This window comes from Grammomys surdaster, unplaced genomic scaffold (assembly GCF_004785775.1).
Source record: "Grammomys surdaster isolate TR1022 unplaced genomic scaffold, NIH_TR_1.0 193, whole genome shotgun sequence".
Classification (NCBI taxonomy): domain Eukaryota; kingdom Metazoa; phylum Chordata; class Mammalia; order Rodentia; family Muridae; genus Grammomys; species Grammomys surdaster.
The window spans coordinates 2,050,141-2,068,992 of record NW_021604638.1 but is presented as its reverse complement, the minus strand read 5'-3'; the positions used below and the strand labels follow the sequence as shown (position 1 = coordinate 2,068,992).

At 52.1% G+C, this 18,852-nt stretch overlaps 1 protein-coding gene across 1 annotated transcript in view; it reads right to left on the bottom strand.

Annotated features, from left to right (window-relative positions):
* The window catches only part of Bmp7 (bone morphogenetic protein 7), a 71,781-nt gene that overhangs the window by 8,411 nt on the left and 44,518 nt on the right, over positions 1–18,852 (bottom strand). Inside the window, exons 3-4 of the mRNA XM_028769631.1 lie at positions 17,833–17,981; positions 872–1,069 (exon numbers count right to left, since the gene is read on the bottom strand). Of these exons, the coding sequence (XP_028625464.1) occupies positions 872–1,069; positions 17,833–17,981 (347 nt within the window). The remainder of the gene's footprint in view (positions 1–871; positions 1,070–17,832; positions 17,982–18,852) is intronic.

Sequence of the window (18,852 nt, the reverse complement as noted above, 5' to 3'; positions counted from 1 at the left end):
CAGCCCCTGCCTGTCACCATCAGCTCCCTGCCAATCCATACCAAAAACTCACCTAAGCCTACATTTGACAACTCTGCCCCCAATAGCCCAGAGCCAGTCCTGAGACTCCTTTAGTCCCCACAGAGACGTTCTCTATGCCTGGCCAGCTCTACATCCCTAGCGTTAGGGCTGCCTCACTGAGCAGCACTGCCTGCTTCTGAGCCACTCCTTAGCCACTCTGTAATGAGTGGGTTACATACGCAGTATCATGTTGCATGTGTGCACGGTGCTCGAAGAGTTTAATAGTTTAGTAGCTAAGACTGACTTACCAGTTAAGATTGGAATAAAACCAGTGATTGGAAGTGGCCATGTCTACCAAGGCAAAGGGGTTCTTGGTGAATTAAAGCCAGACAAACAGGCGTAGCCTCTGAATCAATTTATACTTCTCTCTACCCACCAACGTCTACACAGGGTACTGGAGGACAGCCTAGAAGCAGTAAGTCCAACCGCCCCCCCTCCCCGAAGGCTACTCTCCCTCTTCAGAAATAAAATGGCTACCAATTTCAAGACAAGAGGAAGAAGAAGCCATGTATAATGCAAAGTTACCTGGAGTGGAGGGTTTGGGAATGGCCCGGTGGTCTCACACTTAATTCTAAACAGCCCAAACTCCCTTGTGTGTTTCCTCAGAATCCCAAGGGTAGGAACTGGAAGAATGAGTCGGCTTAGAGCCCTCACAAGCAAGCCTGGTTGGTTTGTGTGTAGCTCCTGCCTTGCTTCAAGGTCACCAGAGCCCCAGAGAAGCCACAGGCTGGATAGACATGAACCAGGTCACAGGCTGATCTGTCTGGAAGCATCTGCAATGAACTGGTCCCCTCTGGCTGCTTGGACCTACCTGCCACGCTGGCCATCCTCAGTGCCTCTTGATTCTTTGGTGTCTTTGAGCGGTTCTGGCTACGCTGCTTGCCCCCCGTGGACCGGATGCTACGGAGATGGACCTCCGTGGCCTTGAAGAAGGCCACCATGAAGGGCTGCTTGTTCTGGGGTCCGTGCCGTCCAATCAGGCCCGCCAACTTGGGGTTGATGCTCTGTCCTGCAGAGGAGGTATTGGTTACACAGAGGTGTGGGGGACAGGGACAGGCTGAGGGACACCATTCTATTCCCACCTTGCAACCCATTCACGTACTTGCTGTTCATTCATCCGACAAGGACTGACTGGGTAATTAATTCTAGGAGCTGTTTTAGAAGTTCCCTGGTCTGCCGGGCGGTGGTGGCGCACACCTTTAATCCCAGCACTTGGGAGGCAGAGGCAGGTGGATCTCTGAGTTCGAGGCCAGCCTGGTCTACAGAGTTCCAGGACAGCCAGGGCTACACAGAGAAACCCTGTCTCAAAAAAAAAAAAAAAAAGTTCCCTGGTCTGTGATGACCCCTGTGGGGTGGGAGGAGGGGCAGCATACAATCACCCAGTGGTGACCCGAACACTAAGCAAGGAACAAGGAGTATGGGGAGCCAGGCCAAGACCAGCGTAGGGCGGGGAGGGCGGTGTCTCAGGCTAGTGAGCTGGTCACTTGGTCAGCTAGACTTCAGAGGAAGGGAAAATAATTGCCGTGTTCTAGGAGGTAAGCATGGCTGCCAACAGTCGATGACAGAGGAGAGGCCACCAGAACAAAGACGAGGTGGCAGTGAGGCATGAGTCCTGAGTGGGAAAGGTCACCACGGTGTAGAGCGCTGCACAAATAAAGGCCTGTCGGGAATAACCGAGGCTCAAGTCCTGGAGTGTCAGAGACTGCCAGGAGAGGGAAGCAGGCATGCGGGATGACAACAGACAACAGGCTACAGGCACAGATATCCTCCAAGCCAGCAAAAGCATTCTGCCTGAACAAGGTCTTTGCAGGTGTAAGCCCTTGAGAAACAGCCAGGCCATGCAGGACAGGCTTTAACCCAGGCACCAGTGGCTCTGTGAAAAGGGAGAGGCCACACATCACCACGGATGCCAGGAGACGGAGCTGCCTGAAGTTGGGGTGGGGAGGCACACAGCGTTTCTGCATTTACATGGGGACAATAAATCTCTGGTACTTGGGAGACAGCAGCCTGTGGAACTTGGTCACGATACCCGGAGTGGGACAGGCAATGACTGTAGAAACGGGAGGAGGTATTGGGCTGGAGACTTCAAGTATTCTCTGCGATGACCTTGGGCTGGCCCTGAAACCAGACTGCAAGCAGAAAGGCAGAAGCCAGAGACCAGGCAGACGTAGCTGAACAGCCTAGGAGAGTGCCAAGGGTCCAGCCTGGGGCAGGGTCCAGCCTGGGGCAGTGGAAGGGACTAGTAGGATGTGATCAGATTCTTGGACACCCTTGCCCAACACCCTCCCGTTGGCTTCTCACTGCTGCCTGATTAACCCTGGGAAGCTGCTGATTTCAGTTTCTGTCTGGAAATAGCTTCACATGAAATCAGAGGAGGTGGGGAGGGCGTAGGGAGGCAGGACAAGCTCGGGGGTACGTGCCTGTCATTTCAGCTGCCCTGGAGGCTGAGGCAGGAGAATTGAAAGTTCAGTTCATGTTGGAGACTGAGGGACACTTGCCTCAAAAATGTAAAGAGGACTTGGGATGGGACTTAGCTCAGTGTAACAACATGTGTAAGGCTGTGAGCTCCACCCCAGCATCACACACACACACACACCACACACACCATACACACACTGCACCACCACATACACCACACCATACACACCACACCACACACACACAACACAACACACACACATACCATGTATACACCACACCACACACACACCATACATACACACCACACACACAGAATGACACACACACACCACACACCATAATATACCACACCACACACACACCATACATACATACCACATGCACCACACACACACGCACCACACACCATACAGACACCACATCACACACGCATCATACATATACACCACACACACACCACACACCATACATACACCACACACACACACACACACACACACACACACACACACATACTACACACACCATACACCATACATACACCACACACGCACCATACATACACACACACACAAAGCAACAGAGAGAAGCATGTTCCTGTGTGGGCATGGTGGCAGTAATGAATTTCAGACCTGGAAAATTGCAGGTTCTGCTGTGTCTTGAAGAAAACTGAAGGAGTTCGCTGAGAGACGGCAAAGGGACTGAGAAAAGAACAGTTCTGTGAGACTGGCACCTCCTTGGCCTAAAGCTGTGATGGCTTTACAAAGATGGGAAACCGAGTCAAGGGGCTGCAGAGTGGAACACGGGAGACAAAGTTCAGTTTAGCTTAGCAGATGCTGTGTGAAATGCCTTCTTGGTACCAAGGGTTAGGGCTAGGGTCATGTGGCCAGTAAGAGGTCCTAGCGGAAGGAATGGACAAGCCTTGCCTGAGGAGTGAGGACACCTCGGCTCAGGCCAGGCTTCCTGGGTGGCTGCTCTCCTCGGTTTATTAGACCCCCCCCTCTTCCTACCATTGTACAGAGCTGTGCTCAGTTCCACTTGAGGAGATTTGAGGCCAGACAACCATGGCAGTGGTGCCCAGGTACCCTCTCTCTTCCACAGAGTCCAGCACCATGTGCAGGCTCCCCTAATTAGGAGGGATCTTTAAAACATGAACAAGATGGGGTGGGAAAAGGAACTCCAAGAAAGCCTGGCAACCCTGAAACCTGAGGCAGGAAGCACAGCAAAGAGCGTCCAGGCTGAGATGACCAACCATGACTGTCAAAGTCAGCAAACCTCTGGTTATATTTATGAAGGAGTTTCCAGACTGGCTTAGCCGAGCTGGGAGGACACGCCTCACGCTTGGGTCTTATCCCACGGCCTGGGATCCTGGGAAGATTGAGGAGCTGAGCTCTGCTGCTCGTCTCTGCCTGCTTCCCGGCAGTGTACACTGTGTGCCCAGCTGCCTCACACTCCCGATCCTGGGATGGACGGTAGACGGACGGTACCCATGAGCCATGAGACACACCAGACCTGAGCTTACTGCTTTTGTGGATTATTCTGTCATATCACTGGGAGAAACAACTCACACCCAGGTCCTGGGCTGTGCCAAGGCCCTGCTGATAAGTATGCTCTGTCTCCCCGTGAAACAACAAGATCCTTAGACTCCAGACATCATCAGATGGAGGCGATGCTGACTGCCCACAGCAGGGCAAGATCAGAGAGGCTGAGCCACCTGCCTAAAAGACTCACAAAGCAGCGACCCTCAATCTGACCACAGATGAGGCACTTCACCAGTGCAGCTACTACACCCCCAAGTTCAGGGACAGAGCCTAGGCCAGCCAAAGTGACAGCTGGAAGTCACACCAGCTAGTGTTCCCCCAGGGAGGTCGGAGATGGGGAGAAGCCCAGCTTCCAGTGTCTGGCTCCATCTGGCAGTTAGAATGGCTTTTTTAAGAGTTTGCATTTAAGAAAACACATTTCCCAACCCCCACGATTCACCTTCCCTCCTTTCAGCGTCCGTCCGTCTCTCCTGCATTCTTGAGCAGGGTCCCCCCCAGTTCTATAACGAGAGTGAGTCTATAAAAGAAACCATTAAAGCTGGGCCCCGAGGAATTGCACTTCCCCCCTGGAAGGCTTTTAGGGTAGAATAAAAAGGCCTTGCCTCAAGCCCCAGTGCCTCTCTGGACCCCTTAAATCCAGGCGCCAAGCGTGGCCCCAGTCCCCAAAGCCCTTCTGACCTGCTGGCTAGGGCCAGAGGCTGCCAGCAAACCCACCTCCACCTACCTCAATCTCTGCTAAGAAGAAGCCAAAGCCCATGCTTGCCACCAGCAGCCTGCATACCCTTGATTTCCTCCTGTGTAGACTGGATGAAGCCATTGGTCTCACATCCCCATTTCCCCAGTTTATGGCACACCTATCTCACCCAGGCAGCTTTGCCCAAGCTCACTCTGCCCTGGCCTCAGGACTGGGTGGAAGGCGATTTGGACAAGAGGCACCTAATCCTCCTGTACAGTCGCTGTCACTGCTCAGGGGTGAGACGTGACCCAGTTCAGCCAAAACGTGGAAGGGAGAAGTCTCTAGAATCTTCCAGAGAATCTGCTAGAAATTTCTAGAAAACACACTTGCTGTTCTCATGTCCAGCAGTGCAGAAACTACCTCCACCTACCGACACCATGTTTCCAAAAGAGGGCTACCCGTGGAAAGACCCCTCAGAGAGGGGCTCCTGTGACACAGCTTTCACTGAGTCAAGCCAGCCTGTAGCCCATGTTCTCTGATGCCAGCCTCTGGTGTGTGTGTGTGTGTGTGTGTGTGTGTGTGTGTGTGTGTGTGTACGTGTGTGTGTAGCGGGGGAGAGTAATTCCGGACTCTAGAGTTAGTCATCAAGGTGGGACATTCATGGTGATGATTAGGGTGAGAACTTAGGCTACAGGGCCTAGCACAGAGCTGGTCCTCAGGAGCACATGCATCTGCCCTCATCACCTATGGAGGAGTAAGAGTTGTGCTTTCTGTGTAAAGGCTGGAAGACAACCCAACTGCATTCGTCATCTTTAGAAAGACTTAAACACACCCTATTAAGAGTGACAGCTAAATTTAGAATCAGAGACACACCTCTGTGGCGGTGGGGCACTTTCCCAAGAGAGGTTTAAATGAAGAGGAAGACCACTATCAGTGTGGTCTGAGGTGCCACACTGAGTGAGAGAGTGAGCTAAGCACCGGCGTTCATCTCTCCCTGCTTCCTGACTGCTGAGGATGCCCCGTGACCAGCTGCCGAACTTCTCTGCAGAGACAGACCAGATCCCCACACCATGAGCCACAGGAACCCCTCCTCCCTGAAGTTGTTCTCGTGGGTGTTTTGTCACAGCTGTGTAAGTAATACAGCCCACTCCACACTCCACACACTAGAGTCCACAGCTGCCTTATTCCTAATAGCCTAGAAGCAGAAACCACAGCCAGACACGTGGGAAACAAGGAGGGCAGGAAGGTACGCTACAGGTTAGGGCCCCCACAGAGGGTTCTGTGCACTGGAGGGTGCTCTAGCAGCCTCCACCCAGAACTCCAGACAATGTCACATGTCCCTTCAGAAGCAAAAGGTCCTGGATGAGAGCTACAGCTGGCTACTTACTCTGCCTCATCTTAGATGCTCATACACAAAGCCATCAAAACAAGTCCTCTAGATGCAGCTCTCAGGGAAGTACGTCCCCAGCATGGAGGAAGCCCCGGGTTTGTGGCCAGCACTGGTATTTGTTGTATGACGGCATGACCTGTTATATAGAGAGGTGTGCATATATACACTCACACACAATTACACACAGGCACACATAGACTTGATAAAGAGAGTCTCACTACACAGCCCAGGCGGCCTTGAACCCACCACTATCCTCCTAACTCTTCTCCTGAGTGCTGGGATTGCAGACGTGAGCCACCACGCTGTATTCTCCTTTTTGATATTGAACAAGGGGGCAGCCAAAGAAGGGTAATTACGTACAGGAATTTCTCTCCCCTCGAGATGCTTCGGCATGGCGGTTACAGTTAATACTTGTAACTATTTGTTTTGAGTATCTGTATCTAAATATCCAGCAAGGTCACCGAAATGAGGCATGGGGTAGAAATGAGTGAATTCATTAATCCAGACAGAACACACACACACACACACACACCACACACACACATACACACACCACACACGCACATACACACACACACACACACACTACTTTGAACCATAAAATAGGTCTTTGGCAAAATGAGAAAGTATTCCTATTTTAGCTGGGGGTTAGCTGAACAAGCATTTCTCTCCAAGCCCACAGATTTGCCTGTGAAAAGGCAAGTTTTAGAAAAAAGGAAGCAGGTTGCCCCAACTGAATAGGAACTTCAGAAAAACAAACAGTCTTGCTACATGCAGGACTGAACCAAAGCCATTACGGTCAACCATCAGTCACTCACATTTAACTGGCATCTTCTGTCTCCTTAAGGCTGAGACGAGACATTTTTCTCACTGTGTCCTAAGGATCTCCTTAGAACAATAAAAATCTTAAGGGGTGTGCACACCTGCCTGCCTGCCAGGAAGTTAGGATGACTCCAGAGGTGACTGTTCCTTCCTGGGACTCTGCCGGCCCTCTTGGTTGCTGCTCCCCTGTTTTGAAACAAGGTTTCATGTAGCCCAGGCTAGTGTTAAATTCATTATATACCTGGGGCTGGCCTTGAACTTCCTGTCCTCCTGCCTCTACCTCTGGAGTGCTGGAATTCCAGGCGTGCACATGCAACCCCTTTACGAGGTGCTAGAGATCAAACCCAGGACTTCAAACAGGGTGGGAAGTCTCCACCAAGTCACAGCCCAGCCTGTTTATTTTATTCCTTTTAAAAGTAAGAAATAATAAAAATGACTTTTTAGAGGTTGCGTGTTTTTTTTTTTTAATGGCATTCTGTTTTGCAAATATGTATGCTGCCATGGGTGTCAATGCCTGCAACAGCCAGCTGAGTCAGCACACACACACACAGACACACACACACATACACCCCACACACAGAGACACAGACACACACCCACACACACCCACACACAAATACACACACAGACACACACACACACACACATACACAAACACCCCACACAGACACACAAATATACACACTCACACAGAAACACACACAGACACCCCCCCCACATGCACGTGCACAGACACACACACACATACACAAACACCACACACACCCTCTTCCAGGTCTCAGCAGGAGACTGCTGCTCTCAGAGGCCATCATGGTACCCTGGTCTGGGGTCTGAGGATGGATACGTCAGAGGGAGTCCATTGTCATTACCATTGCACAGATGCTACCCACTCCCAGCTAACTAGTTATCCAGTTTCTCAGGTCACTATCACTGGGGTCTCACTGCGGCTCTACATTTTCTTGACCTGTCACATGGACTCACCAGTCTTCTATGCTAACTTATTTCAACCTACACGTCTTCCAGATTCTTCCATGAAGCACCATGTTTGCATTATTTACCCTTTCCATTGCTGGGTAGTGTTTCACAACACACACACACACACACACACACACACACGTGCGCACGCTCGCGTGCCTCGGTCCATTTACCCTTATGGACACAGTGGGGAGCAGCCACACAGGTTGTCATAGGAACCTGCCTTCTCATTTCTTGATGAGTAGTAGGAGCTAGGTCCTTCATGCCTCCAGTTCCTGGATCACGCTGTCCAGCGGGAGGGGCAGGAGAGCTCAGTGAGGCCTTCTGAGAGGCCCAGGCAGAAAGCAGAGGTGTGATCTGAGGCACCTTTTGAGGACAGAAGGAGCTGCTGACCTCACCGCCCAACCCCTGATCTCTGGTCTCCCTCCTCCCTGGAGGCTGCAGACCAGAATTCCTTCTGCCTCACTTGTGCTGGGGCTGGGTGCTGCTGGCTTCTTGGACTTGTCTTCCTCCCTAACAAGGCAGGCATGAGAAGAAGTGTGAATCGCTTATCCTACCCACTGAGTCCTGTCTCCCTCCACACCTGGGTACCAGGGGCATCCATTTTGCCAAGTGTGCCGTGATGAGACCCAGGACAAAATACCATTGTGTTTAAGTGATAGGCCACTTAAGCCTTGATACCACTGATATTGTAGCCCAAGAATCAGCAAACTGCATCTGGCTGACTGCCTGCTTTAGCAAATAAAGTTTTATTAGAACACAGCCAGTGAGCAGTCACAAATGCAGCCTTTGGCTGTCCTCATGCTAACTAGAGTTGGTGAAAGCAAACAAGTCCCCTCCGAACGTGAAGCATCCAGCCTCTGGAATATTCTACAGGCATTTGCTGGCATTCATGCTAACCCACATTGACTAGGCCTGCTTATTTACACATCATAAAGAAAACTGCAGGTGAGCTGGGAGCAGCCAACTGGTAGAGTGCTGGTCTAACCTGCACAGAGCCCTGGGTTTGATCTCTGGTACTGCATAAAACCAGGCCTGGCAGTACATGCCTGTAATTCCAGCACTGGGAAAATAGAGGAGGAAGGACCAGAAGTTCAAGGTCACCCTTAACTACATAACAAGTTTGAGACCAGACCACTGGTGCTCCCCAAAGATAAGACACCGGCATGATTCTGTTAAGAGCCAGCGTGGTAACAACCCTTCTTCATACAGATGTGCGTTGCTGCAGCAGACTGTGGGGAAGGAGTCCACACCTGGCTAGCTGACTCAAATACTTTACTTTCCACCATTTCCCAAAGAAACCAGACAGATGTCAGGAGAAAGGACCCACTAGCTGCAAAAGGACCAGGCCAGGATGTAGGTCAAGGCCTAAGGGGGGCCTTCTAGGAAGCCATCAGGCGGGCATGGGGCTTTGGGAAGTGAATTGAGGGCAGGGACCAACAGTCGCACTGGGGCACCCAGCTGGGCACAAGCAGGAGCAGGGAGCCTAGCAGCTGATGCACTCTTAGAAATATCCCAGAGCAGGCAGGAAGTACAAATGGAGCCTCTGGAAAAGGAGGGGGCACCCTCCCGAGTAGAGGCATGCTTTCCTGTGGCTTCTTTGCTCTCTAGGCTCAGGACCCCAGCCGCCCCACTGAGAACCCAAGACTGCTCTTCATCGATTATAGAAAAATTGATTCCAGTCACTACATTGGAAAGACCAAGGCCTCGGTGACAAGTGAGACTGTAGTGAACACTCGTGACCTCCTTCTGGCCCCGATGACCCAATTCTACCCAGACCTAAACAGTCGGCTGGACCCTGGGAGGACAGGAAGAACCACTGGGCCTCTTCTGTTCTCTGTCTTCTGGGATTCTGAGCAAAAAGGAAGTGATGTAATCCTGGAGTGCAGAGGTGCCTCTGGCCAGCTGTGTGCAAGAGAGGCTACCCACCAGACTGGCCTTATGCCAGAGTGTCCCCAACCTCAGGCCGGAGGCTTCGCTTCCTGCTTTCTCCCACAGATGTCTCAGCACCACATCTGGACAGCACATTCCCTTTGGTCCTTTAAACGCCCTGTGACCATATCGTATTCCCTTGGCATGGGCAAGAAGAAGAGCACATGCCCCCATGTGCCAGGACAGAGAATTCCTGGGCAACACACACACATACACACAGGGAGGGAGACAGGGGGGGGGGGAGGGAGGGAGGGAGGGAGGGGAGGGGGGACGAAGGGAGGACGAGCAAGAGGGGGGGGAGGGAGGGAGGGTGAGCGACGGAGAGAGGGAGAGAGAGAGGAAGAGAGAGCGAGAGAGACTTTGAAACGTAGAGGTGTGGTATAAAGAAGAAGGTGTCCTGTGGCCTTGAAGCTCAGGAGATGGGGCATTAGCCCTGGAAGGCCCTGAAGCAGGTCCTGAAGGATGCAGCCGGAGAAGAGCACCAGATCGGCTTCTGGGATTGGCAGGGCCTATGGATGTTTCCTTTTGGAGCAGGCAGGAGAGCAAAGGGTGGGGCCTGGGGTGGACCACAGGAAGTAGGACAAGATGACTGGCATCCTCGTGGTGGAAACAAGGTGCCCCTGCATGGGCAGGAGTCAGTTTGTGTCTGGGACTGGCTCCTCTCACTACAGCAGACGCTGGAGTTAAAGGGCACCTTGGGAAAGTGGGCGTGTCCATTTGTGGACCACAGGAAGCCCTTCAGAGCACGACCCACCAGGCAAGAACTTGTCCACTCAGCCTCTGTCTCTTGCTCCTTCAGAGTGAGGCCTCCATTTCCCGTCCACCTCCTTAGGAGAGGCTGTGGGTCACATGACAGCACATGCACTTTTCAGGCTGATTGTTGAATGACTGCAGCTTCCAACCAGTGCGGATCAAAAGGCTATCAGCTGCAGAAAGCTGCTTCTAACACTTGGGCATGGGGTTGGGGAAGGGCTCACCGTGGCTCCACGGTGCTGTGGATACTGGGAGGTCTGGGAGTGGGGTCTGCTGGCTCTTCAAATGTAAGCCCAGGCGTGAGGTTTTAATACGGGTGGAAGCTTTATTTTTTTGGCTTGGTTTTGGTTTTCTATCTGAGTCTCAATCTATAGCTGTAGGTGGCCTAGAACTATATGAAAGAAATCCAGTTTAACTTCAAATTCGTGGCAATCTACCTGCCTCTACCTCCTGCTGGCTGCGACTACAAATCACCACCCAATGCTGAGAAAATGTCTTCATTGCAGCCAGAATAATACAGGCCGCACAGTCATAAACAGCGGACGGCAGGCCATGGCGTGTGGTGACATGTTCATTCTGTAGGTCCCTCTGGGAATCCCTTCTCTCTATCTCTAAGGTCTCTTCACCCCAGGGGAGAAGAGGGAGGATGATAGTCAGGGGTGGAGAGGCCTGGGCTGACACTAGCACAGCCCCTTACGTACCCACTGTCCCCTCAATTCTCTCCCCCACTAGGTCATTGGTACCCACATTTCTAAAAGGTGTTTCCATTGGAGAACCAGGGACCCCAGTCTGAGTCCCGAGTTTAGCACTGAGAGCTCTGTGACTCAACCCCCTAGCTTCTGCCTCCATTTCCTCATTTCTAAAAGGCTGTCGGTGAAGGCCTCCAGGGACCGCTGGCTTCCCCCCGGCAGGGAGACTGTGAGAATTAAGGACATCAGCAGTCATACAGACATCTACCATTCAGGAGCACAGAAGCAGGGCTGCCATGGGGCTCGGCACTTCCCATGAGCTCACCCTCTTCTTCCTCCCAGAAGAGGTGATGTCATCATCTCCATGAAGAACATGAAGGAATGGGCACTCCAAGAGGTTAGCTGGGATGAAACCACACGACAGTAACCGGAGGAGCAGCAATGATGCCCCCAGGGACCATGGGACTGTCCTGCTTCCAGTAACTACAGGTGAACCAGAGCCTGGAGTGACACCAACTCAAAGCACTGGAGCCTGCACGGGGAGCCCCTCGCTCCTCTTCTATTCCACCCAGTTTGCACCCCTATATCCAGCACCAGCCTGGTGTGCAGGACATGGCTGGCCAGGAACGAGAAAAGGACGTCCATGGAGCTTGGGCAGAAGGAGTCAGCACCTCTCCTGTGGTCTTTTCTGCATTAAAAACAGGGTCACCAGCCCTCCCCCCACCCCTACAGCACTCACTCGTCTATCTGTCCTTCCCAGTGTTGGATGTCTGTCTCTGGGAGCCAAGGTGTCCAGAGGGTACTGACTTCCGCCCCACACCACACACACACACACACACACACACACACACGCCCCCAGGACCCAGCTGTGACACTTTGGTGACTAATGGGGGGGTGCAGCTGGAAAGAGGGATAACAGGCAGGCTTTGCACACTGCCTGGGTGGTCTGGGAAGGGCACCTCTGACCCAGGACCTCCCTCAGGGCCAGATGGAGGAAGTAGTGAACATCTAGCATGCTGGGGACTCTGCAATTTGCCATCCAGTAGGGTCTGACGTCAGGCCGGAAAACATCAGGCTTCCAGAAGGAACTCTGCGGTGTTGACGCCACACTCGGATGGAAGCAGATGTCCTTCAGTGGGGAGGGGAAACTGAGGTCTGGCAGGCAATCAGCTCCAAATTCTGGCCGCCACCACACAGGTCTCCTCTACCCAGGTGCTGTGGCCTCAAGGTTTGGAGGTCTTGATTTACTGTTAAGAGTCAGGGTGAGGACTGGTAATCTGCCTCCTCGGACCCTGGTACCACCCTGAGCTTGACTTCTGCAGGAACTTCCAAAACATCAAGTTCCCAGGGTGGGCAGAGGGGACTCTGCTGACAGCTCAAGGCCCAGGGCACAGTAGCTGCTGTTGACACTGACTTCCCAGGGGGCCCTGTGAGCCTTTTACCCATGTGGTTGCAGGAGGGGAGTCTTTGTCATCTGGCTCTCTACATAAGCAGGGTGTCCTCAGCATGCGGTATGAGGGGTCACAGTGTTGTTACCAAGCCAGACCCCAAGGAGCCCAAGAAGACAATCATGAGACACCCTCAGGGACTTGCTGTTGGTGTGTGCGGATGGGACCTGTGGACCCAGATGACTCTAATGGACCTCTCACTGGAGATCACCGGATGGGGAAAACCATGAACCTGAGGCTAGGAAGTGCCAGTCACCCCACCCTGTAGCACAACCCAGAAGTCCTCACCCACATAGCCAATAACCTCAGTGTATTTGTCTGGATGGTCTGAGGGCAGTTCTTCCCTGGCCAGGCGACCAATGAAAGGCCTTCCTGGAAAAGCACTATACCTGGACAGGTACGCCTTCCCTTCTGTGCCTATTCCAGGAAGCAGGGACAGACAGAGCCTCGTCCTGACGGTACAAAATTTCTTTAGCTACCAGCCCGGCGGGCTGGAGAGGGCTTCCAGATGAGCTGTTGATATTTGGAGCCCCGAGGGCTCTCTGGTATCAGCTTCCTCTCCTGTGCCTGTTTACTTTATTTGGCTGGCCTTCCTCATCCTTAGCAGACCGCGAACCCTTCCCTTTGAGGGGCACCTGTGGCCCTTCAGGAAGCACCGGCTGAGGAAGGCTGGTGCAGACCCAGTGTCATAAGCTTCCCCCAGAAGTTATCTCTTTCAAAAGAGCCAATACGCCGAGCTTGGCAGCTTATCGGGTGTCTGCCACAGCTATTCAACTCTGTAATTGGGGCTCAAGAGCTGCTGTAGACCACGGGTCAGATGGGCATGACTGTGTGTCACCAGACACGTCTGTGGACGATGAAGAGAATATCACTTCTCGTGCCTAGCAGAGTTTTCTTCTGGTTTGATGGAAATCATTTTAAAATATGAAGACTCTGGCTGGGGAGATGACACGTGATCAAACGCTCACTGGCCAAGTGCAAGGATGTGACTGGATTCCCAGCAACCCCATGAGAAGCCAAGCAGGGAATGCCTGGGTAACCTCAGCACCAGGGGCGGGGCAGTAGAGACAGGTAGATCCCTAAAGTTCACTGGGAAGCCTGCCTAGCCAATCAGTGAGCTCTGTTGAGGGAGGAAGGAAGGAACTCTGTCCAAAAGAAAAAAAAATTAGGCAGAGAGAGAGAGAAAGAGAGAGAGGGGGGAGGGGCCAGCAGCTGATCTTGACCTCTGACCCCCACATGCCCATGTGAACATGTATCTGTGTGCACTCACCCAGGTATACCCACACCTACACACCTATACACATTCACTCACACAGGAAAAAAAAACCAGGAAGACTAAAAAGTGACAAGAGCAACCTTCAAGCAGAGAGTAGTCACTAGGGTGACATTCATGTGACATACATTTACTAACTCCTGATGCAGAAGATGGAACTCCGGAATTCTGGAACTTTCTAGGGACCTAGCTAAGTCTCAGGGGCAGGGAAAGGGTAAAGACTGGGAGAGAGGGAGACAGGGAAGAGTCCAGAAAGCACAGAGTGATCCTAAACACTGCGGTCTACACTCAGCCTTGAACTTAAGTGAGCTTTCACAAAAGGAATGTTCTAGAAGGTGAGGGGTGGGGTGGGGGCAAGATCAGGATTGTTCCAGTTCTCCACATCTTGCTCCCACAGCCCTGGGCTGTAGAAGAAAGGAAAGAGGGGATGCCTAAGCCAGACTGTCCTTTGTCACCCTCAAGATTCTAGCTAGGGTCCAGACTGAAGCCATGGCCTCTGACAAGAGGGAAAAGAGGCAAAGGCCAGAAACCACAGAGGAGAAAGTGATCATGTCTGCTTCTGTCAGGGGCCACAAGTACGAAGAAACCAAACTAAGCTGCAGAGATCTGGAACAGAACAGAAGATGACCACCAGAGTCCCAGGCAGACAGGAGAATAGGGCAAGGTGGCTCAGTCCGTGAAGGGCTTGCCTCCAAAGCACGAGGACCTGACTTTGATCTTCCAGAATCATGCAGAGGAAAAGCCGGGGGTGGGAAGGCAATGTGGCTCAGAGGGTAAAGGTGCAAGCCACCAAGCCTGATCGAGTTTAGAGTCCACACGGTAAGAGAGTAGACTTCTTAAAGTTGTTCTCTGACCTCCACATTTGTGGCACACACACACACACACAAACGCACAAATGTGAATTTTCTTTTAAAAGTTGTGGTATTCCAACACCAGAAAAATGCAGATCCCTGGGCTTCATTGGCCAGACAACCCGACTTACTTGGTGAATTCAGCCCAGTAAAAGGCCTTGTCTCAAAAACCAAGATGGAAGACAACCGCAACTGAGGGATGATACTCCAGGCTGACCGCTGGTCGCCACACGCACACACACATACACTCGTGAGTACACGGATATACATACAACATGACCAATGGTCACCACACGCACACACACATACACTCGTGAGTACACGGATACACACACAACATGACCGCTGGTCGCCACACGCACACACACTCGTGAGTACACGGATACACACACAACACGAAGGGGAAAAAAATTAAAGATCCTCAATTTTTGCAATGGGAAAGGCCACGCCTCTCTCAGGAGGAGAGAGATGCTACCAGACGCGAGGTGCCTCTGTCCTGTTGGGTCTTGAGTCAGGAAGGGCAGGTGTGGGAGCTCAAACCCACTACGCCCCTGGAGGCGTCTGGAAGGCATCAAAACTGGGCAGGCTGAAGATGTGACTGCAAGCAGCACAGCCAGGGTCAAGTTTAGACGTGAGCTTTACTCGCTCAGCAAAAAAGGACCAGAGCTTTGCTCCTCACGCCAGTCCCCTTTGCAAGAGCCTCAGAGGAGGAATCATCAGGTCTCCAACGCTCACAGTGGTAGTGACAGTTATAGTTTATTCAGATCACTCACAGTGAGTGTCACCCTGGAACCAGCATCCAGCATCCTGAGGAGCAGAAGAGGCTGTCTTGGAAGACAAGCTTTCCCGTACTCCAAACCTATTCAACTTGAATCTTCAGTTTGAAAGGTGCCCAGGGAAATCCTCAGGGAGGCACGCATATGCCAGGGTACATGTGTGGAAGACACCTTGCATGAATTTCTCTCCTACCTTACGGGGCTCACGGATTAAATTCAGACAGCTTAGTGGTAAGTGTCCCCACCCCTCTCGATGTCCCCACTGAGACACTATTTTAAATCTCTCCCCATACCAACTCATGAAACCCTCTGGCAACACCATGGCCACACCCCCTTACCACCTGCATGTTGCAGACAATCGTGCCAAGATCCCGACAGGTCCAAAGTCGCAGACTGAGAGGAGGCAGGGCTCTAGACACTAACAATGTGTGGTCATAAAACACACCTTAAAATGAATTAGTTAGCTCTTTAATAGCTGATAGGACCAGATATGTTGCCACCTGAACACTGTGGTAGTTTGAATGAGAAATGTCCTCCATAGTCTTTGGCGTTTAAACACTTGGTCCCCTGTTGGTGGCACTGTTTGGAGGCAGGTGAGTTGGTGCAGCCTTGCTGGAGGAAGTAAGCCACCGGGGATGGGCTATGAGAGTAAAAAGCCTCTTCTACGTCTACCTTGCTGTTCCATGGTTTCGGTTTGAAGATGTGAACTCTCTCTGTCGCTGTCGCTATGCCTGCTGCCTGCTGTCCTCACCATTGAGGACGCTGAGCCTCAGGGACTCAAAGCCAAAATAAGCCAAAATAAACAACCTTTTCTGTAAGTCACCTTGGTCATGGTGTTTTATCACATCGGCAGGAAAATAAGACCCACACCATCCTTTGTGTGAGAAGCAAAGCAGATGGTCAGAATCTATAGTAAGTTCTTAAGCATCCAGAGAGCATCCCTGTAAAGGTACCCAGGAGTGCTGAGCGGGAGTCGCCTCTGGGAACTGGAATTCAGAACCTGGGGAAAAGGACACTAGGGGAAACTCTTTACTGTGACACACTTCCATCCTGTTGACTATGGGGGAACGAGTAGTTCCTGTTCCCAAACAAATAAAAACAAGGTGCTTTCCTTCTCCGTGCCCCCCCTCCCCCACACCGCCTCCAAAACTGGTGGAAAGGGAACTGGAAAGAGGCTCAAGACTGAGAGCACTTCCTGCTTGTAATGCTTTGTATTCTCTCCGCCCAGGGAGAGACACTATTAGGAGGTGTGGCCTTGTTGGAGTAGGTGTGGCCTTGTTGGAGTAGGTGTGTCACTGTGAGCGTGGGCTTTAAGACCCTCATCCTAGCTGCCTAGAAGCCAGTATTCTGCTAGCAGCCTTCAGATGAAGATGTAGAACTCTCAGCTCCTCCTGCACCATGCCTGCCTGGATGCTGCCATGTTCCTGCCTTGATGATAATGGACTGAACCTCTGAACCTGTAAGCCAGCCCCAGTGAAGTGTTGTTCTTATAAGAGTTGCCTTGGTGTCTGTTCACAGCAATAAAACCCTGACTAAGACACTGCTCCTGTGGAAGACCCAAGTCCAGGACACACATCACTCATATAACCCCCCCGCCCCGTAAGGCCAATCCCAAGGGATCTGATGCTCGCTCCTTGCTCTGAGGTCACCTTCGGTCATGTGCAATACACCCTCCCCCCCCCCCAGACATACACATGGGAGGATGGGAGAGAAGTCCAGCTAACCATGGCAACTCAGACCACTAACGTGTCTTCAGTGCTTCAATCTCCTCACATAGAGAGCATCTGGCAATGTCTGAAGACTTAGAAGGTTGGGGATGCCAGTAACCCTGCTCCATTTCCCAGGAGGCCAGGAGCCAAAAACCTGGCTGGCACTCCCTGCTGCTCTGAGAATATTATGTCACCTCAGGGTTCTAGCCTTGTGACATTCTCATACAGCAGGTCTCAGCTGACCCAAGATTCTGCATGTCCAACACGACTGCACCCCTGCTGACATGTCCAACATGACTGCACCCCTGCTGATGCCCAGTTCGCCCAACTCTCAGTCTTCTTGTGTAAGCCACAAGAGGATGCAGTGGATTTAGGTGAGAAACCAGAGTACTGAGGCTGGCTGAGATGGAGGCAGGCGGCCGACAAGACAAGCTTATGGACTGCTGCTGAGGCCTCTTCTGAAGCCCGGGGTATGAGGTTGCCCTGGGACTAGAGGTGTTGGTGTCTGGGACTCACCATCTAGGGTCTCCACGGAGAGCTGTAGGCCCAGGTTGTGTCGAGGATTGACCACCCAGTGGTTGCTGGTGGCAGTGATGTCAAACACCAACCAGCCCTCCTCAGAAGCCCAGATGGTGCGGCTGTCCAGCAAGAAGAGGTCCGACTCCCTGGAGAGCAGAGACACAGGCTCAGGGTTAGTTAGGTAGGTCACAGCTCAGCTACACTGACAGCCCAGCAGCTGACAGACAGGAGAAGCTCTGTGTAACACATCAAGTGTGAGCTGGGCACTGGTCCTCTACACACAGACCTGTCAGCAAAGGACATGGGCACATGACCTCTTAGCAGTGGTGATGGAGAAAGTATAGAACTTCTAGAATTCCCAGGAATAGGGAACTGACACAGGGCATGTCACTGTGCCGTGTGTCAGGGGACCCCAGCAGGACACAGGAGATGCAAGTATTATACAACCTGCAAGTTTCGGGGGCAGAAGGTAATACCAACAAGGTCACGCACCACGTGTCTGGCACCATGCCGAGAGCTCCATACACCCTGTCGAAGACGGAAGGAGGCTGGCTAGCTGGCTGAGGGTTGGAGCAATGGATGGATTTATGGATAGAAGATGGCTGGGTAGATACGTAGATGGATAGATTAGGTGAGTAAATGAACAGACAGATGAAAGATGGATGGGCGGGTAGGTAGGTAGGTAAGTAGGTGGGTAAATGAGAGATGGATGGGGAGAGACGACTGGATGAGCAGATGGACGGGTAGGTGTGTGGATGGATGGTGAGCACACGGGTAGATAAGTGGATACATAGGCGGATAGGTGGATCAATGGAGAGATGAACTGATAAAGATCGAGATAGAGGGTGGATACATGATATATGGATGGGTGGAAGGATTGGTGAATAAAGGGAGGATGGATGAGATAAAGAGATGGATGGATGGATGGATGGATGGATGGATGCAGGGATGTATGCAGGGATGTATGCAGGGATGGATGGATGGATGGATGGATGGATGGATGGATGGATGGATGGA